The sequence below is a fragment of the Bombus bifarius genome, unplaced genomic scaffold, assembly GCF_011952205.1.
Source record: "Bombus bifarius isolate JDL3187 unplaced genomic scaffold, Bbif_JDL3187 scf7180000008048, whole genome shotgun sequence".
Classification (NCBI taxonomy): Eukaryota; Metazoa; Arthropoda; class Insecta; order Hymenoptera; family Apidae; genus Bombus; species Bombus bifarius.
The window spans coordinates 416,159-438,836 of NW_022884414.1; the positions used below are offsets into that span (position 1 = coordinate 416,159).

Here is a 22,678-nt window from a genome sequence, read left to right on the forward strand (position 1 = left end):
TAATAACTTGAAACACCTTTTTAATGATTAATTGATTCTTTTTCCCTGCTTTTGATCATTAAATTCATCGGATCATTTTCCAATAGTAGTTCGATATATATTTTTTAAATGAATAAATAATTTATTTTCTGTCGCATTCCTCTTTAATAATCTGTGTAAAAATAGTTATTTTTGCATGAAGCACAAAATTAATAATTGAAATATTATAAAACGGAAGAACGTGTTCCTTAATCCTTTTATATGCAAAGTTATGCGAAAGATACGTTCGATGTGAATGAAATCTAGTAATTTAAAATCGACACGGTATAATATTTGCTTCTTATGTCCTTGATAAAGAAATTTTAGTAACCCTCTGCGGTCTGTGTTCATCGAGTAATACTCTATTAAACAAAATGCAATTTTCTTTCGTTGTTGATAAAGAATAGACACGTCATTTTGTCTTTTAAACGTTCGATGCAAAGTAAATGTGGTAAAACTTGAATTTTTAATTTGGTTAAAACAACAATCCCGATATACGACGAGAGCATAATGTACAAAAATGAAACAGATTAAAATTTTGTTTACTTAATCTTTTGCATTAAAACATCGAGTCGCGGCCGTAACAAGACTTATAATCTGAGTTCAACGAAGTCAAACTGTATCTGTTACAAAATGTAGTTTGAACTATAACTTCAAATTATACAACTTATAGACAGAAAATTACGTACAATATTTCAATATTATTACATATACATACGTATCAGCCTTTCAAAAGTAGAACCTATCAACTCAATTTTTATCAATTTCTCAATTTCATTATGTAAATACGTTTTGACAAATTACATTACGATTAATGTTCAATTCTCAAAACACAAATTTCTTACTCCCATAAATAATAGCAAATTCCAAAACAAATTTAAAAAATACCGTTTGCAACATCGTCACTTTTCTCTGTATTTCAATTTATGGAGTTGATCACTATGGCTTCCGAATGGCTCATATAAGATTTGCCATTGTCTCATTGAAAGAAAGAAACCTGTTATAGAAACGAATATTTATTTATATTTCTCAGTTTCCCTTTCTGCGTTTCTCCTTAACTCAATATCCAACTAAAAGCAGTATTTGTTCGAACATTTCACCACTTACGACGTATCCATAATAAGATCGCCATGATATTTTCGAACGACCAAGTAATACATGGCGTTTTAACGGTTACACGTGACGCCGGACCGCAAAGGGTTGGTACCCAACCTCCGCGTACTTTGAACCCCGCCAGCTATACCAAATCAATACAAGAAAAGCATCCAACAAAATGCCTCATTCCACTCTCTCAACCTCCCTTTCACAAAATCAAACCTGACCCAGTCGAAATCCACGCGAACACGTTTCGATGGTAGAATTCGCCGAATCAACAACCGAACGTGTTCGCGGCATAACGATTCCGGATGATGACAGAGATACAAAAAAGAAAATTGTTATGACGCAGGCTGCGCAAGGAGCAGTGCGCCTGGAGGGCGACGTAATAACGGCGAACGGCTCGATACTGTCGGGCCAAGTAGGCAACCACGGTGACACGATATCGCTGGACGACGAGACGTCGGTCTGCAGCTGCTGCTGCAGCGGTTTTCAGAAGAAACGGCGGAGACCACGGTTCACGGTTCGTCGCTCGCCCGGTAAGATCTCACATCTGCTGCCGATGCAGCAGCTGCCGTTGAATATACGCAGTGACCTACACCCGCCACCGTTGACGCCGTTGTTGCAACTGCCGCCGTTGCATCAACATCGAGCCAGCATCTGACGACCATCAACCGCTGTCAGTACGTTATCTCAACAACAACTGCCGCGACGGGTGTCTGTCTGAGACTCTTTCCCTCGTGCAACAAAAGGGGACAGATCATATGCAGGGGAATGAGATAGAGAGAAAGAAAGAGCTTTTACCGGTGACCGCTTCAACGAATTTAATCCTAGGAATCGGTCTCGCCGCCTCGCCGTTTCAAACATCGCGGGAACCATACCATAAATAGGATGAATTGGGGAAAGTTAAGCTGTTTAGCTATTGGATGAATCGTATTTTATGGTATATCAAGTTGTTTGAAAGGATCGTAGATAATGGAGATTGAAAAAAAGTTGAGAGGCAATGTATTTTCAGAGATAATACTTTTTCAATTAGATTTTCTTTTGCGCATGGCTCGTTTCTTTCGACAACTTTTCGTCGTGTATAGAATAGTATAGGATTCGAGATGTTCAGTATGAATTTCTTTCGAACCTTTACAAATATTCAACTTTTCGTCAATGAAAAAATTAGGTAGAAACGAGAATAAATGATTGCGAAATCGTGTTATGTACATTGATAGAAAGATTAAAATTTAATGTTGAAACTGGCCTTCAGTATCGTCTTGTTATAAAATGAAACCATATTAATTAATGAATTACAGTCTCTTTTTCGAATCAGGTATTTGCCTTTGAAGTATCGAAGTTAAGTATTGAAATACTTGGCAGAAGTTTATGGTGGCTAATGTGTTCTTCCGATTCCATTAAATATAATACAAACTATGTATGTATATCCATTATCAAAAACGCTACGAACTTTCAAAACAACCTAATATTTGGATTGAAAAGAATAAGTAGGTGATTGTTAGATAGTATTTTTTGAATTCAATCGATGTGATATTACGTTTGATTAATTTTAATGTAGGATAAAAATGTTGAAATTGTATTTTAGGAAATTATCTATCGGTAGGAGGCGAAAATAAGATATGTACCTTAGATTTGATTTTCTGTCCAAGGTATTGAGACAAAGATTTTGATAATACTTCTGATACGATTCTATATACAATACTTTACTAATGGTATGGTTATTGCGAAATTGCCGCAAAGATGACGAAATTCTAGTCAGTCATTTTTCAATTAATTGAAACTCCACTAACGATATCGGAATACGTAGCATAAGAAAATGATTATTATTAGAAAAATTGGTGATTTCGTGAAAGAATCTGTTTCCTTGAAACTTGAAATAAAAGTTTCAAAAAAATAATTCTGAAAGATCAGCAATTGAATAAAAATTTATTTTAAAAATTGCAAGCTAATTGTATTCCCTCGAGGACGGAATTCGAGTGCTTCCTATTATGTCTATGCTCTTCCACTATTTTAACAATCACGTGTTTTTCTCACAAGCTCGGCAGAGATATATTTCCTACACTACAAAATTGTTGATAATACGAAGTTCTTCCATTGAGTTGTTTCTATGCAAAAAGAAAGAAGACAGAATCTCGTCACGAATGCGATCAGGCGGTGAATTGATTCTCAGAAGCAAGTGTTGTGCATGTACAAAGAAAAATAACGGGATGTGCTAGTGATTATGTGTTCCATAGCCAAGAAGCATTAACAAACAAACCAAAAAAACGAAAACAGAAAAAAGAACAAAAAAAAAACAAAAAAATAAGCACGTGAGAGAGGGACAGAAGAGAAGAAAGAAGAAACTATATATATCTGCATTCACACTGCTACAAGGAAGAAAAAGAGAAATATATATTATGAACAAAATATATACACACCAAAAGACATATACACAGAATAAACACGACTTTTTTCATTAAGAAGGCATTTTACAATTTGTATATAATGAACTATAGATATTACACGTACGAATCTAGGTGTACGGAATTATGGCGTTTCGATCTTACGATGTGTATAAGTACATACTTGCGAGACAACATTATATTATTTATCATGTGAGTGCGCGGATACATGACAAAAATCCCATTCTCGATTTTCCATTTAAACTACCGTTTAATTAAATGATCCAGATCGTTGAATGATCGTGGCCGTAAACTACGTAGAACTCTAGCTACTGTAGATCTCGTCACGCACGGATGCTCGATCGGGAGAAATTAAATTTAAACCAAAATAAATAAATAACATATATATATACATACATACATACATATATACATATATACATACATACATACATATATATGTATGTATATATATATATATATACACATACATATTATCTAACGAAGATAACCAATCCAAAAAGCCGTAGAACACGAGAATTAAATATCGTCCCTTGATCTTTATTGGTTACAGTTTACCTACGAAAAGTCAATCCATCGAGACACGAAGCACGTATTTCCGAATAGATAAACGCGTCATACTATAGTCGAACACGAGCGGAACAATTCTCTTGCCTTTTATCGACAAGTAGAACGTATTCGAGTATTTTTAAGACGTACACACTGGATTGCACACACACGCGTAGCGTAAGTAGTGAAACTTCGTTTGCCCTCGCTCGGTCTACCGAGTGAATTTCAAAACGGCCGGCAAAAAGGAACCCAATGTGACAGGCACTTTTAAAGGACGTTCTTTATTTTCATCCGTACACTTCGTTTCATTCTATCGTCCCTTTAGTTGTCGTATCGCGTCACTTTCGTTACGTATCGAGGCGCAAATTCTTCGTCAACCTTTAGACTCATACTAGATTTATCAACCCTTCAAACACTGCAAGAATAAATAACACGCGATATCATTTCCTTTCTAAGAGAATCACAAACATACTATGTGGAATAGACGTTCCATGGAACGCTGTAAAATTTGCAGAAAAATTACGCTATTTTGTGACAAGAGGGTTGAAAAAATTATGCCGTTTCAACTCTCTTCGATGTTTATTATCTCACATCCAACGGATATATCCTTTCGAAATCGACGTACTTAAATCATACTAACAGTTCATAAGTTATAACGTGTTTACGAAGCTTAGGGGTTAAAGAAAACGATGAACCGTAATTGAGGCTAAAAGCGTCAATGACCACGTAACCGGAAGTACACGCGATTCAACGAATCAATCATAATTATTAAATGTTTTGTTTAACCACGTGCATCCCAAACTTATCGACAACAGTTGTGTTTAAAAGAGGTGACGAGAAAAAACTCGATGAATCGATACACTTGCTGTGTCTTCGCTAACACTCGCTACGACAGAACGAACAAACGAATTCCATTTGTAACATACTAGGGTAGGAACAAACAATGATCACGTTGATTGGAATAAGAGTTCGCACGTTTCATTTAAAAGAGCAAACGCGAACATGTGAGCATCATATGGAAACGAATTTGAAAAATCTTATGGATGAAAGTCTCATTTCACATTCTTTCGATCGAGGAGAATTTCATTTTGTACGCTCCTCCCGAAGCGAACCGAAGAAAATGATTTTTGATCGTTTACACTAATTAGCAGTAAAGAACGGTAGCCTTTTCGGAATTATAAATACCAATTACCTCTCTCCCTCTGGCCCCGAATCTAAGGTCATTCATCAACCCCCCCTCCCACTTTCCTTTCATCCAATTATCATTAAATTAGAAATTTATTACATAAACGTTTAAAATGAAATATTCCCCAGCGAGAATAAAGTTTCTAATAATCAGATATACATTTTTTTATTCTCAAATGGACGTTATAGCGTGTTAAGATAATACAAGGATCATATAGACTTTCATATAATATTATACTTTATACTTGTAGCAGGATTTCATAAAAAATAAGTGAGCTTGTATTAACCCTTTAACACCTTCGAGTCTGTAGCAAGGTTACGAATATTTATTTCGTCTTTATCGTTGATTTTTAGTGTTGTAAAAGACATGTTTACGATACATAATGGAAACGCTTATGCAAGAAAAAGAGAAAGGAGAACATTCGTTTAACGATAAATACCGACAGTTTGTCACTAAATTAATAAGTAATATTGCATATCTGTCTGTTTCACGTCTTAACTTGTGGCGATCATGACGAGAACAGTTAGAATGTAAAAAGTGTTCCGAAGGTAGCTGATTATTGAATTAAACAATAACAAAATGGCAAGAAGGATAAAAAATACATTCTGTTTGCCATTAATAGGTAAATATCGATGAAGGACAGACGAGTATGGAAAGAGCTTGTTTATATTACCGATCGATTTTGAGTGGCTTACTAGAAAACGTGTACTGGTATAATTAACGAAAAAAAAGAAGAGAAAACACAAAAAAAATTAATCAATCCAAAATGTTCCCACAAAATGCAAGCTCAAAATATTATAATGTCACGAATTATATTCAAGTGCCATTGTTTTCTTATGCATGTTCGAATCCTTGTATTACTTTGGTAAAATGTATTATTAAAAAGCAAGTAAAGAATGTATCTTGAAGTCGATGAATAACGAGTTCTAGATAGTGTTCATTAACGAAGTTTCATTAATAGGCTATAGTCTATAGCATACGATCTGTAATAACATCGGTTTGCCACTTTTTAAGCCTTCAAAATGCTTGAAGAGTTTGCAGGAGGAGTTCCCTTTTTTAATTTGTAAAATTCATCGTATTAATCATAAAGAATAATCAGAAAAGTAAATAGTACATAAACATGTTCTTAGACAACTTTAGTAAATCAACGGTGTCAATACGTCATTCACCTTTTTTTACGTACGATATACAATTTTTGAAGATTACTGCAGTACAAATGGCCATAAACCCAAACAGAATTCACTGATAATTGCAACTCATCGCGAAGGTTTATCTTCGGCGTGGAACATTCTCTTTTTATCGATTAATCCCTTCTGTGTAAACAGTTAGCTATAAATTTACGTGTTCACAACCCCTGTTGGTTTCGTATCCGACTTGAATACAAAAGAAACTACATTTTCACTGGTAAAACCTAACGGATACGAGTAATTGCAAAAATGACGAAATTTTACTAATGTAAACAATATCTTGCATACGATAGATATTCGGCTCCTCGTTTAAAAAGGGAACTATATATTAATGACTAATTTAAAAAAAAAACGATTTTCCAAGTGGTAGCTCATACTATGAATCGTTAAAGTGTATCGAAATTTAAGAGATGCGTAGCCGGTGTGAAAAAAGATTATACCGTTCAAAGTCAGACATATGCTTCGTTCAGATCGCGATAGAATATTGCGTTTTCCTATCATCCTTCTCCCATCGATGTTTGATCATTTTAGCTTATTAAAAAAACGAGGTCTTATATCGATATGGTGTGAAATGTATTAAATATGCATAAATTGTCAACGATCTTCGACCAACGCTAGCTTAATTAGTCCCAGTATTGCTGGATAAGCGAAACGACGTTAAGACTTAACCAACAAAAAAAGAACAAAAAAAAAGAAAAGCGAAGTTTAAAAAATCATCAGTCGTTCTGATCCCTAATAAAGAGAAAAGCGGTTGAGAAATTTTTGCATGGTGTCTGACGTTTTTCGATATATAATGGCTCAAAGAATCACGAAGGTTACTTATCATTTATACCTCTTTAGCATAACGTAGGATTGAATCAATCGAACATTTCAAAAAAAATTCGTATTATTCGATATGTAGTAAGAGATGAGACGGTAATGTATAGTGTTTAAATGATTTAATAGGCATCGATTAACAGACACCATTGTGAAGGAAATGGGAAGAACGCAAGAATTTTCATTCCGCTTGTTTCCCAAATTCGAAGATTCGATCAGTTGAATTAACGTGTTAAGTACGTTGATTGGCTTAAAAATTCAACGAATCATTAATCGGCATTTGAAATTTGAGAATAAAAATTGAAATTAAGAGGACGTGTTATGTTTAGTATTTCAACAATTAATTGAATAGTATGATAAATCCATTTCTTCGATCTCTTTTACATAAAATCCATGGTAGATATATAAAACTTACTTTTTCTGGCCTTTATACCGATATTTTTGAATCTTATAATCATAGCAATGACATGTTCTATTAATTTCAATTTAGTACGAGCGATAAACTCGAACTCTAAAATGCATGTACGTATGATATACACGAATATATTCTGCGGTGCGGCGAGCCCGCAAAATTTCAACTTCCCGCATTTTTAACTTTGTATTAGTAGATAACGAACACGATGATTAATGTTACCTTACACGAATATAAACAATAATATTTGTAATAGCTGTAAATTTACATTACGACAACTTGGAGAGGTATGAGATTAAACGAGAAAATTTAGACACACATTCACGCAATTTTTGCTATTATTGTTATAGCATAAAGTGTAAGTAAAATAGTTACGAATTTAACAAATTAATTAACAACTAATTAATTAACTATATATGAGCATCGAAATAATACAGTTTTATCGCGGTTTCATTGACAACGCAGATTATAAGCTGCGAGAGAATTAAAAATCGAGCAAAAAAAAAAAAATGAAAAAGAACATTAAAAGCTGAACGCGAGAGAAAAAAAGAACAACAAAATCTGGCGTGTTGCATTTTCGAGGTTCTTTTAATAATTAGTCCTCCTATTAATATTTCGACTATGACTTTATTAATTTTTTCTAATCGTATCACCAAGGAAACTATAGTAAAAAATTTGATATCCAATATGTAGATGCGTCTATCTATTCATAAAATAGTTTGATATTTTTAAGACCGTTAATTTCATCTGTATCCTTCGCCAATTGAATTCAAAAATTAGTTCCTTTCTCTACAAATTTGTACTGTATATAAATAACGAATGAGAAATTTTATTAGAAGCGTTCACAATTCGAAGAAGAATACCAAATGCCATCTATAAAAGAAATCAATAAAAAAAATTTCAATAAATTTAAACTCAAAACTCTTTAAGATGTATACAATAATAGGAGGATTAACGAAAGCTTTCTTCAGATCGAATCGTGTTCCAAAGAAATATCTTATTGTGCAGATATGCAAGGCTTTCACTTCGGTTTTCATTCTCTCTTAAAATTAATGAAATAAAATATGCAAATCTGTTTATAGAGAAGAAGGAGGAAAAATGCCTGGAAATACTGTCACTTGCGATAATCACGATTTACTTGTAAGATGCGAAACAAGGTCCTTGTTGAAAAAGAAAGAGTGATTACGGAAATAGAAATCCTAATGGCTTGTACGGGTACAATTTTCTCGAAAAAAAAAATCGAAAGGAAGAAGACCACATATCCCTCGTTTTCATGTATTATAAATAATGCACCGTCGTTGCAAGGATCTTTAGAAGATCTTCCTTCCCTTCCCCATCCGATAAAAAAAAAAGTATCGAAAGAAAAGAAAATTAATGTTAAACGAAATAATAAAAAGCAGAACGATCGAAGAGATAATGCGAAGAAAATAAACACGGTAACAGCATGCGTGTGATCGAAATCGATTCCCAAATCTGCCTGCATACACCGCCACGTGTACCGACGTTTAAGTGGATCGTAATTTGTAAATTACTATGGACTTCCTAATTATATGCTGGTATATGATAATACATGTGCTCTGCCACAATAAAGCAGTTTTTTTTATCTAATATGAATGCCGTCATTTTTCTCCCAATATACCTAAAAGAACTTATCTCAATACATTTAAAATACGAATAAAACAAAATAAAGTAAAAAGATACAATTGTCAAAAAATTAAGGAAATTGTGCCATTAAAATTTTATATAACCTTTTCATCGTCACCATATGATTTCCATCAATGCATTATTTAAAGAATAACGCAAAATAGATTTTTAATTTAATGCAGAAATATGATATAAAAATATGGTTGTAGATATTCGTTCAGTGTCGTTTTAGCAATGCAAAATGTTTCTGCGTATACTGCGAAGATACTCTATCGGAGAAACGGGTTGCAATTTAAATCAGGTTGTCATATCAAGTTCACACGACCAAGGGAAAAGGCAAGGCAGGTCATTGATATCTTTAACAGCGCGAGGGTAAGTTACACAATTTCAACGACAGAGGAACGTGGCAGCACTGTACTGTTTCTGTTATTTTTTGCATGGATATGTCGCTTTTATTCAGTAACATCAAAAACTCATGTCAATTCCTCGTTGGATAAATTTAAATATCTGTCGATAACGTAAGATGCATTACATAACTACCTAGTTTACAAATATTTTTCGAATATATTAGTATTTTACCAAAATTAAAAAATTAAAATTCATGCAACGAAACACATGTAAATTAGTATACCTAGCCTAATTAACATTTGCACTATACAATTTGTTACATCCGTAATAATAATTATGGACTTACTACACTTTTTAAAAATAAGCAATTTTATTATATATAATTAATGAAGATAAGAATATTTAAACATTTCCTCGTGTAAATTCTTTTTTCTTATAGCTAGTTGTCCAAAGAGCAACCTCATTTTGCGTAAATAAAATCGTCAACAAAACATGTTTCCTACTATTTCCGAATAAGTCACGTGACTATTACCGAATACTTACAAAAAAAATTTGTAATTCGAAAAGACATGAAATACACTTAATTTTTGAAACAATGAACGTAAATTCATTGTGAATTCATGAAGTTTTAATATAATGTTAACGTAACTAACAATGAGTTTCGATATATTCTTCATAAAGCTCCGATTTATTCTTACTGTTCATCGACAAGCGTACGCTGTCTGTTTGATCATGCGTGATTGTATCCGCGCGTAGAAGTGGGAGTAATTGTGCATGAAAATTTGATAGGTTTGCATTAACTTGGCCGACCTCTTAAACACCTGGGCGATCAATCAGTATATATCAGAGGCAAGTCTAACATACACAATACTCTGTACACTTTATACTTTCATTATTTAAAATGAAACATAAGATCGACCAGAGATTGTAGCCATCTTGCGATGTAATTTAATTATATAGTAAAAATTTGATAAAAAGATAAAATTAACTAAAAAACATAATAAGTACCGTGAAAATTTCAATTTCTCCGATCTGGCAATAAATTTACGGTGATGGTGCAGTCCATCCATATTAAATAACAATGAATTCGAAAGGAAGGAATCTCCGTAATGTTCGAAACTGTCGTGTGTAAAAGCTGTTGGCTTCGAGCGCGACGTGATCGATACGCAATCGTTCCGCCGAGTATCTCCGAAGTTAGCCGAGAGAGTCGAAGATAACCGAACAGCCACGAAGTTGGCCGAGTTACAGTGAGCAAACGACGCGTACCGAAGAACGCGGGGTCTTCTCCGGCTTGGATTGAAACAGCGTTCGCGTCTACGGGCGCGGTTTTGCGTCTCGAGCTGGCGTTTTACACGGTAAAATGTCCTCCCTCGACTATCTGGACCTGTGTCGATTATGTCTTGTGAAGGATCGTGTTTCGGTGCCAATTTTCGAGGGTGAGGGAGACGTACGGCAAATATTTCTCAAGATCGCCGCTTGCCTACCGGTCAAGGTAAGCCAACTACGCCATCGCTTCGACAATGGCGATCCGCCATCTTGTGCATTTTCATAGATACACCGCATTTCCTTAATCGTCCACGACTTTTCGACCTCCCAGTAGATGTATTTGCCTCCGATCATTTTAGAGATCGCCCTATAGACAAGAAATTTCATACAGTTCCAGACCATCGATATCCAAATAGCCTTATTTCTGGTGCTGTACTGTTTATCTTTTCTTTTCTGTTCATTCTCTCCAACTCATCCACGACGCTACGAATTATTTAATAGAATTTTGCCGCGCTTTTTTCCGTACCTTAATGTATTGCGGATCTACCCAAATTTTTTCATCATCGTCTGAATAACAGCCCGTTGTTATTTTCATTCGAAAGTGACAATTCACAGTATTTCTTTATTCACAGCAACTATAACCGAATAATCTTCCTTTTCGACATCTTGCTTTCGACATCATTGTTTCTATTATAAAATAAGTACCTATAATTGACTATTCGTACTTTTTGAAGTCGTTCCATTAATAGTTGTTTTCAATGTTGCGACATAATACTTTGAAATTGCTTTTGTGAAAAAGTTCGATTAATTTAATTCTTATATTTATTGTTGCAATTATTTATTTACAGATTTTGAATTTGGTAAATGATTCAATGTATAATAAATAAATAATAATTATTTAGAATCTGTTTTGGTTGAATATTTTCTGGATATTATTTAAATGAAATATGAATCATTTACATTGATTTATTCTTTAAATATTCCCAACAAATGTTTTAAATTTGTTATCCAGTATTACTATGATTACTAATTTATCTTATGACTTATGATTTTTGTCATTCATAATATTCATGGAATATTAAATTCGCTATAGAAAACTACTTTCATTATGTACATAAACATAAAATTCATTATAAATTGTTTTTTTTTTACATATGATTTCAGCTTACAAGAGAAGATAAGTTACCCAAAAAAATATGCGATGATTGTGTGTATAAAGTAGAATTATTTTATCAATTTTGGAATACTACTGCGAACGCAGAGAAACAACTATTACAATGGCTGGGAGAAGTCAGTTTAGAAGACAAACAGGGTTATGTTACCAATGTTCTCAATACGGTAATTTTTTTTCCATATAATATTTGTTATTATATTCGATTCATAACAAAATCTAAAAGCATAGATAGTCTTTTATTTTTTTTGGCATTCAGTTCCATGTTTACCTTAGTTACTGTTACTGTTACTGATAAAAATATTTAAATATTATTAATCTTTACTTTCGTAAGTTTTTTAATTGTTCAATTTATTGAACTTTGCTATTTCTAATTGACATTCATACTTAAAATGTCCGTTAGTAATTTTATTATACTTTAAAGTAACAGTGCATTTGAAGGTTATATTTCATTTGTAGTCATAAAAGATAAAAAATATTTTTATTTACTTATATGAAATATAAAATATTTGAAAATAATAAATAAATTTTGTTTCTTATGTTCAATTACAGAGTGTAATGAAACAAGAACAGAATTCAGAGAACAGGTTAGATGGCAATGTGATGCAGCAAGTGGGAGAGCATCAAAACAATATGGGGATGGCTATGATGGACAACATGGGTTTGGGTATACCCATGATGATATCAAGTGCTAATCAACAACAAATCACCTCAGTTCCTATGGACACAAGCAGTAATACTGTACAAACCGTTCAGGCAGTACCTGGTCCAAGTTCACAAACCACACATAACCAAATACCGCAGAATCAAACAAGCACTACGCAACAAGAAGAAGAAGAGGAAAGTAGTGAAGATGATGAAAACTCTGATGAAGATTGCGACGGAGATGAAGGTAGGTTTTATAACAAAATCTTTGTATTTTTCTCCTTTCCTTTCCAAATTTTGAACATCTGTATAAAAGAAATGAATTTATATATGTTTCTATCCTCTTCCATTAGGTCTACCCGTAAAAGAAGAAAGTGAAGAGGATCCCAGCAATAGAACCATAGAGCCCACAACCTTTGTAAATGTTTCTCTAGCTTGCGACGAGGCAGGTCCTTCTGGGCTACAGCAACAAAAAATATCAGATATGCCTGAGATGCCAATTCCACAACCAACTGACGGGGATCCCAAATCTGGGTGAGTCTTTTATCCGTATGTTACATCTCAAGAGCCAAAGATGCTATTTTGTTGTGGTAATCGCAAACATTTACACAGACATTTTAATGTTCATTTACATGTACATTAAAACATGTATATGTAATTTACATGTTCATAGCTTTTTTCTTTTAACAAACTTCAAACTTGTATAATTTGAGCCAAGTTACGTGTTTTGATTTGTGATTACTTGATTCCGATTACTTGTACAGTGACTTTTATTGAAAACATCAGAAATTTGTATATTTATAATATTTCACGTAATTTGAGTCTGAATCACTTTTCTTTCTTTTGTATTTAGGAGTTAAATATTACTATCTAAAAAAACATTTTATGTGTCCAAATTAATCATTTTTCAATGTATATAATATTTTAAATAATAGTTTATTCACATTATTTTTATTCTTATTATGGTTGCATGTACTCTGTATAGTTTTAATTTTTGACTTTAAGATAAAAGACACCTTTAATTTTTGGTTTTGAAATAAGATACATAAGAGTTAGCCACCTAATTGAAATAAATAAGGTGCAGTGGGATGATAAGGTAAGTTAATACACACCCCACAACCATCTTTGGCTCTCTGTATTTTGCAATTTGATGTTTTCTTCAATATTTCAATAATTGACTTTGTATTTCATTTCAACAGAACTATTTAATTATGCGTATAGCATATTCACATTTAGGTAAAATATCAGTCTTTTTGTACAAGGGTGTGTTCACTTTAAAAAACAAATTGCAAAATACCTGAATATTCTTACATGTGATAGCATGTACTTAGAGTTCATTTCAATAAGAATAAGTGAAACATAACATTTGAAATTCTGATATCGCACACATTGTTTAGATTCGACTTTGTTACAACTTTCCTATTTAAATGAACTCTGTCCTAGTTATTATTGATACATGTACAATAAATGGACAGAGGGATTCTACTAATTACGATCCAGTCTATTAACACCTGTACGACCTGTTTTTTAACATGTACGTAAGTGAATCAATTGTTGTGTAGCACTTAACGCACAACAGGTATTTAATCCCTCTGTTCAATTGAGAACCAGATGTTTACATGTTGTCAGTATCAATATCCCACGCTTACGTGAAGGCACAAAATGCCGCACACGGCTAACAATAGGCCGACCAAAAATCACAAACTAATATTTCGTAAGCTAACGTCACGATATAATAGACGCTTGGTGCATAATAAAAGTGTCACCAAACCGTTATGATTCGTAAAAAGAGAAAAAAGAAAAGAGAATCAAATACCGTTTCTTGTCGTCTTCGTGCTTTCCAATGCCTACGCTTTTACATTATCGTCAGGACCACAGTAACATTTAGTATATCGGTTAGTCTGTAAGTGCTATCGTTCTGTTAATTGCGCACAACACCCGCTGATAAGTCGTGTGGTGTTCTTGCCACGAGTTCGGTTTCAATCAATACCACTTGTGGCTGGCATTCATGTTAGGTGCCGGTCCAAAACAATCGAGTGTTTTACGAGCAAAAATAAGTTCATTTAAAACGAACAAAATAAATTAATTAGAGTAATAATTAATCGAGATGTGACGAAGAATCGAAGAATAATCATCGTATTGAGAAACATGAAGAGGACTTCAGACAAAATTTTATTGAAGGCGAGTATCAAGTTTTTGTATATTTTCGGGCTCTTATTTAATAGTATATAAGTATGATTTCTACAAAATTTATTGCATTCCATTTACATTTACGCGATGTTTCCAAAGAATTCGTGATTTTATTCTTTGGAGCTTCCCAGCGCGCGTCTCAGCATATTTTTTGCTGAAAATTCGCTGCGCTTGTGTTATAGAAATTTTGATCGCGCACTATTATGTCGCGCGAATTATTTTGTTTATGACATGGTTCAAAAAGCAATCGATACGTTATGCAAAATTTTGCATTTTTCGATGCTTAATAAAACCAGGCTGCGTTTACGCGCCGGTGAGAATGCAATTGTTTGCGTTTCGTTTTGTATATTTGTGGCGCAGTGTATTTGCATCGGTACACTGAAGGTAATACGGATGCACGCAATGTTATATTTGCGCAATGTATTTTCCGATTACGAGTTACGATTTGAGAACAGTGTGGAATTTGAAACATTTCTTGTTTCCGTTTAAAATTGTTACTGTATATTTATCATATTTTATCGTAATTTATAGATACCATTAAAACTTTTGACGTTTTTATATTATAACGTGAGTGAACATTTTTTTGCAAAGACTGTTAATTAGAAGTTTGTGGTGAAAGAAAATAAGAAGAGACTGCATGGATGTTGGACAATCGACATAAAGGTGAGGATCCAATTTTCATTTAATATTACAATAATCTGATCTTTAAAAGTACTGTATCTTAGTAAAGATGACGACTTTTTAGCAAGGGTTTGCTTTCTTCTAACTTTTTTGCCAAATTTTGTAGCTTAACTTTTCTTCTTCTGCTGGTTTGCTGTAGAAACCTTTAATTTCTTTCTCGGTTTATGCCAATTACTTCATCATGAGTCTAGAGACGTGGAAAAGCGAGAGATAGTTCAAGATAGAATTAAAACGCGCGAATTTTTCCATCTTCTTTAATTAGATTCATTACTAATTAATTTAATATAAATAAAATCGTGAAAAGTGTCAAGTATAACTTCCTTGTTTAATATCTTATTTATACATAAAAATAATACGTTTAAATTTTCAAAGGACGAGACAACTATATCGTATAAACTGCAAAGGTAAAGTGAAAATACAAAGAATAATTTCTTTACGATCTTCCGAAACGAATATACTCTTATCTGAGGAATATAATATAGTCTTGTAATATATAATATTCTTCGTACTAATAAAGAAGATCGTGAAGATGTTCGACGGAGAACGATGACGACACAAAACTCTCTAAGCTCGATTTGCACTTACGCTCTCGTCGCACTCTCTTTACTGCTGTGTCTTTAGAAGGGAAACCACAATGCCCAAGCACCTTGCACGGTCACTATGCAAAAATTATCACGCAGCGTAAATTCTCTATTTCTCCGCTTTCGTATCTTTTCTCACCGCCGCCTATTGCAAGAAAGAAAGTAAGATCACAGGAACGAATCAAAAGACAATGCCTATGTGTATCGTACGGTGCTATTCGCCGCTGCATTGTCCTTGGGTTTTGTCGATTTCAGGGAAGGAAGCGAGACGTTCGGCGGATTGTCGGGGATGCTACGTCAAATACTTTCGCCATCGCCCGAGACGGGAGATACCGGTTTACCGGTCACTTGTACCTTGCTTCAGAACAACTCTATGTTCTCCAATCAGTCGTCGATGATGCCCTCAACGTATCAAACCGTCCCATCCCATTTGCCGTCCATTTGCACCGATCAGATTCTCTTGGATCACGTGCAGATCGTCACTGAATCCTATCCGTGTCCCACCTGTGGCCTTGAGTTTCGAAGCGCTCTGAAACTGAATTACCATATAAGAACGAGTCATCCGACTCTGCCGGAGTTCGAGCACAATATAGAGAATCCAATGAGGTACTCGTGCGCCATTTGTTCACGAAGTTTCTACGCTCTGAGTCACTTGAGGATGCACGAGGTGACGCATTCCGCGCCAGTGGCAACCTCCTGCGCACCGATCCCGACCATATCGACGTCGGTGAACGTAGAGAAGACGTTCGCCTGCGATCGTTGCCAAGCTAGTTTCCGGTATCGTACGCTTCTCGAGCGGCACAGGAGGATGCACGAGGTTGGCCAGGAAAAGCCTTATTCCTGCCCTAGGTGCTTAATGCGTTTCGAGACGCGAAACTTGTACAATCATCACGCGAAAACACACAAACCGATCCTGACAGCCAACGATAGGATAACTGACACCGTAGTGTCTTCCGGTGATCCGGTCACTAGCAGTATTAGCGGTACCATGGCATCGTCAAACAAATCGGTAGTCTCGTATCCGTGCGATTCATGCTCGAAACAATTCGCAAGCATCGAGTCATTGACTACCCATAAGGCTGTACATAGGTCCAGGCCGCTCGTATGCGACGTATGCGGCAAGGGTTTTACACATCGCAAGTATTACGTGGTGCATCAACGTATCCATACAGGAGAGAGACCGTATCTTTGTGCCATGTGTGGCAAATCATTTACACAAGCATCCACGCTTACCGTCCATCGTCGATATCATACTGGAGAACGTCCTTATACCTGCACATTGTGCGGTAAAGGATTCGTTACCAGAACGATCATGCTGAATCACATGAAAAAGCATTGAACTCGATCGTCGTGATCGTACGATAAGAAACGTTTGTCAACCGGGTGTACGTTAAAAAAACGTATAAATTTAATTATTTCGTAAATAACGAAAATATGCAAGATATATCGATATTCGAGTTGTGTTACGGAAGTTTACGATTTTTTTCACGTTATTGTTTAATTGTTGGTTAAATTTTAGTCTGTTATAATGATGGTGCAAGAGCAGTTGCGTATTTGCACTCGTTTCTAATCGCGATAGAAATAGGTATATGTGTATTAGTTAGGAAATTAAATTTCTTTCTACTTTTGAGAAAATTCGGTTCGAAATTGTTATTTTGCTTAACAAAGGTGGTTTCTTTCTAGAAAATCATTCTCGAAGTGCCTTAAATCGCTTAAAAAATAGAAGATCAATTATAACGCGTATTGCGCGAATTCGTCACAACGATCGTGTAAACATCTTTACAAAATTCAACCATAGTAATAATCTATCGTATTTTTAAATTCGTTGAATTCGACGAATTTGTTAATTAGTACCAGGGGTACATAAACGAAATTATTAACTAATAATTATTATTAATAATTATTAACTAATCTTATGTGTAATATGCATGTCGTCACTGTGATACTGTTTGTTCGTGTATATTCGAAATATTTTAAGCGCTCTAGTATACCTTTTTCGATTTCTTTGACTTTTAGAATCGCGAAATTTTGTTCGAAAATGTCGATTTTAAATACGAAATTTGCTTCAACTAAAATTAGTACCTGTTTAACGAACTAACTTTTTAATGTGCCTAAAAGATAGAGTTTTTGAGAAGTTTTAATCGACGAAATATGAAAAAGACATTCTACATAGGAAGAGCTAATTGTAATAATTGCGTATAAAGTGTTAAAAATTATTTGATGTTAAAATATCGTTATAATAGATAGAAAAGCATTAGCATACGATTAATGTACGAGTATACGATTATTTTAAGCATTTTTAGTTAAACTGGTAGATCGAGGTGATATAGTTAGCGTTTCAGCATTAACAATGAATTCATGTGCCTCTAATTAATGTAAGTACAGGGTCACTACATATGAATATCGTAAAACGTAAGTATGAAGACGCTTAAATATTTCTATGTAATCTCGTGAAAAACAAGATCTCTGCTATTGATATTCTGAATAACATAGTTATAATTAATCGTTGGACGTAATCGTTGCTAAAAGATTTCTAAGAATTTTATCACTCCTGAATGTAATTTTTCGTCTAATTAAAGTTTTCAATGTTACTAGAGAGTTGTATATCCATTTTGGAGAATAGTATTTCTTTTTTTTTACTACTAATAATTTATATTGAATTATATTGAGAGAGAATGGTATGGTGGTTCGAGCATTTATAATAAATTTTAATTTTCATCGTCGAATTTAGCAACTTATATTGGATAAAGAATATTTTGTGACAATAGTGCTAAATCACTGTGTAACTTTTATATTGAACAAAATTTTGTATACATTTTTTTTTTAATTCTGTTAACTCAACAATAGTAAATTTTAATATTTAAACCAGACTTATGTGATATACATAAATAAGCGGTTCGACAAATTTCCTCTTGAGTTTCATTTTCTTTAATATTAGTTACTGAATGTCCTTAAAATTAAATACACATATTCGATTAGAAACTCGAACATAAATTCAAGATGGTGGATGTATCACGTGATTGGATCGTCGGTAATATAGAGCAGCATGTGGTAAGTGTACGGCAGAGACTTTACGTTTAAAAAAAATACAATCATATTTTCAATTACAAATTATTGTATACTTTTTTTAATATTTACCGGTATTATTGATACGGTAAATATATAATGCAACAATAAGTATTTATTTTGTATAATTATTGCCTACATACATAGGCAAGCAATTATCGCAGCAACATTTTTAACCATTGTTTTTATTTATTAATTTGTATAAGCATCAAATATATTGAATAATTGAATATGGTAAAAAAAATTATCGTTAAATCGAAAACTCGATCGCATTAAATAAAATCGAGTATTGGAAAGACCGTGTGGGAGTATGTTATAATTTCATTGAGTAATATATTTACAAATTAGGCATTCTCGTTCGTATTAAGATAAACGCATTTTAACAATACACTGTGTAAATTTACGAGCTCCGAAGAAGTTTAAACGTAAGAACGCGATGAAGGAAAAAATACTGGAAAGCACCGAGGCACTTTATGAAGTACTTAATCTCGTAAAGGCGTACACTTGTCCCCGAAAAAATCTGACAAAATAAAACCATTATTAAACCCCCTAAAAGGAAAGAGTACAGTATATCGACCGCATAGAAATAATACGTTGATTGATCTACGTTTTGTGTCTCTCTTCTTTCCAGATATTTTGTGTCAAAGCTTCAGATGGTACCTCAGGATGAGCAAGAATGCGGCCCGAACGATGAGATGTTTGATCACGAAGATACAGAGCAGCTGCTCGTCGCGAATCGTATGCATGTTCCGAACGTGGGGAAAGCGGAGATAATCATCGCTGATGATATCGTGCAGTGCAATCTCTGCGGAGATGGTTTCGTTTCCGAGCATGCTCTCGCTCTACATTTAAAAATGCACGAACAGGACGAAGCACAATTACAAGAGGATCAGTTTGTTTGCGAGCACTGTGGTCGCAGTTTCACAACAATCTCCGAATTTAAAGAGCACCAATCAGAGCATGAAACGGATGAGAGATACGCTTGCGAAATGTGCGACTATGTTACAGAGCATAGAGAGAATCTAATCCTCCATCAGAAACGTCACAATAACGAGTACGAATGCGACATTTGTGGTGCCAATTTCGTTTCTTCCAGGAGCTACGAAGAGCATCAATCCATGCATTCTGATGAAAAACCGTTTCAATGCGAAATATGTAGTGCTCCTTTTCGATATCGTCAAGGTTTGAGATTGCACGCGAAGCTGCATCAGCCCGATTACGTGCCACCTCAGAGAAAACACCATTGCGAGCTCTGCAACAAGCGTTTCTCCAGGAAGCAGGTATTATTGGTACACATGAAGACGCACGGAAACGCAGGCTCCCAGAACGAATATATTTGCCCAGTTTGTGGCAAAGCTGTCTCTAGTAAGACATACTTGACCGTACATTTGCGCAAGCATACAGGAGAGAAACCGCATGTCTGCGACCTCTGTGGTAAAGGGTTTATCTCGCAAAACTATCTGAGCGTTCATCGACGCACACATACTGGAGAAAAACCGCATAAGTGCACCCACTGCGAGAAACGGTTTACTCAACGAACCACTCTGGTGGTGCACCTCAGGGGACACACCGGAGATCGGCCATATCCTTGCACCTGTTGTCATAAATCTTTTGCCTCGAAAACGATGTTGAATTCACATTTAAAGACGCATGCTAAGCAGAGTGCACGACAGCAACAAGAACAACAGCAGCAACAGCAATTGCAGCAAGAACAGGATGTTCAACAAGAACAGCCTCTTGATACAATTACTATATTGTTACCTAGTTAGGGTATTTCGAATAATCGATCATCTATTGTGAAATCAAGGCCTTGTAGAAGAGTTATTAATTCGTTAAGGAAAATGTTACTTATGCTTAACTAGATAGAGTGGGGTATTTGTATTATTTGTGATGAAGAGAAAGGTAGTTATTTAGTCAGCGATTATTATTCAAATGCTCATTTATTTTTATACGATGATAGAAATCGTGGAACAAGAAAAATCGAAACGTTGAGAGAGATATTTCACGTTACTGTTTTGAGCATTTATTCTACGCACATTTGGTTCCATGTTGAACCGCTGTTAACTATTTCCATACTTATTTTATACATTGGAATAGTATTTGACGAGATACTGAAAGTTTTAAGAACGAATCATGATGCCAGTTTGAATTTATCGAATAAAAGAGTGCTATATGAGTTCCTCGCTAACATGACTATTAATCATTCATTAAACTGGTGAAATTTCTAGTTAGAATCTCGGCTTAAGAATATTTTTGAGTTTCTTTTTTACATTTGCATTTAACTGTTTTATATATTACAATCTTGTACGAGGGTTACATTTACGTAATAATCATATGTACGTACATTCTAGCAAGTATTCCATTTTATTAACACGTTTAGGTAAGATTAATTGTAAATTAACAGTTTCCTTTTTCTTTTTAACTTTACGTATAGAATACGAAAAATCGTAAATGTATAGAATAATAACTCTTATCAATTATTACATATTTTAAAGTCTCATGTTGGATACTGTATTCATGTACGAGCGTCGAACGAAACTTTTTACATGTAATTTTATGTTAATACAACCGTCCACGCTTCTAAACATTTTTTACTATTATATTACTTCAATACTCAACTTTTCTTTTACACGCGTATGTGATTTATCATAGAATAGAATTTTGCGAGGGGTGCTTTAAATTAGTGTACAACAATATACTTATACGATTACTATACGATAGTGCCTTAGTTATTGCGCGGTGTGTTTTCCGCAGGAAAAGACACATATGCATTTAAGATATCCGAATTAATGAATTATAATGCATATACAATAGGCATTAGTTACGGAGTTAACAGATATAATTCACTGTTTTGACTTGTAAGGGAGCCTTAATCGTTGGTAGTTATGCTTGGCGAATGCAAATAAATTAAGCGGAGAAACAATCACATAAATTGCACTACTGTAAACGATTAGGGTTATGTGAAAAACAGTACTTTAATTTGTGATAATGCTTTTTCTGATAAATGTATGGAATGATTACGATATATAGTGATTACCCTAAAAAATAATTTTTTTTTCTAGTTAAACGTTTTCATTCGTGGCATCGCACTTCTCTTAATTTATAAAGCTAGCGTCTTTGCGTTGAATACTATACTGAACTTCTTATTTATCGTGTGGCTTTTGTTATACTTGGTGCATAGTAACTGGGAAAATAGTTCTTTTATATCCTATCATTAAAGCTAGTAGTCGTAGTGTGATATGTCGTTTTAGTGTATCATTAAATGTAGATAGTATTAATTACATGAGTTAAAATGTTTATAGGGTTTAAGATCATCGTTTATGATTGAGAAGAAGGATGAAATTTGATGCCTAAATTTCTAATGATTCAACTCATTAATTTCGCAGATGTATATAAATCACAGTGTGTATGAAACAAA

General features: G+C 34.2%; 2 protein-coding genes across 2 annotated transcripts in view; both read left to right on the top strand.

Moving 5' to 3' along the window:
- Positions 1 to 3,316, top strand: part of LOC117208013 (two pore potassium channel protein sup-9) — a 158,104-nt gene extending 154,788 nt beyond the window's left edge. The window contains exon 7 of the mRNA XM_033448814.1: positions 1,466 to 3,316. Coding sequence (XP_033304705.1) covers positions 1,466 to 1,777 — 312 coding nt within the window. The 3' untranslated portion in view covers positions 1,778 to 3,316. The remainder of the gene's footprint in view (positions 1 to 1,465) is intronic.
- A 7,119-nt stretch (positions 3,317 to 10,435) lies between these two features.
- Positions 10,436 to 22,678, top strand: part of LOC117208018 — a 66,950-nt gene continuing 54,707 nt past the window's right edge. Inside the window, exons 1-4 of the mRNA XM_033448822.1 lie at positions 10,436 to 11,152; positions 12,091 to 12,264; positions 12,650 to 12,989; positions 13,096 to 13,276. Of these exons, the coding sequence (XP_033304713.1) occupies positions 11,021 to 11,152; positions 12,091 to 12,264; positions 12,650 to 12,989; positions 13,096 to 13,276 (827 nt within the window). The 5' untranslated portion in view covers positions 10,436 to 11,020. The remainder of the gene's footprint in view (positions 11,153 to 12,090; positions 12,265 to 12,649; positions 12,990 to 13,095; positions 13,277 to 22,678) is intronic.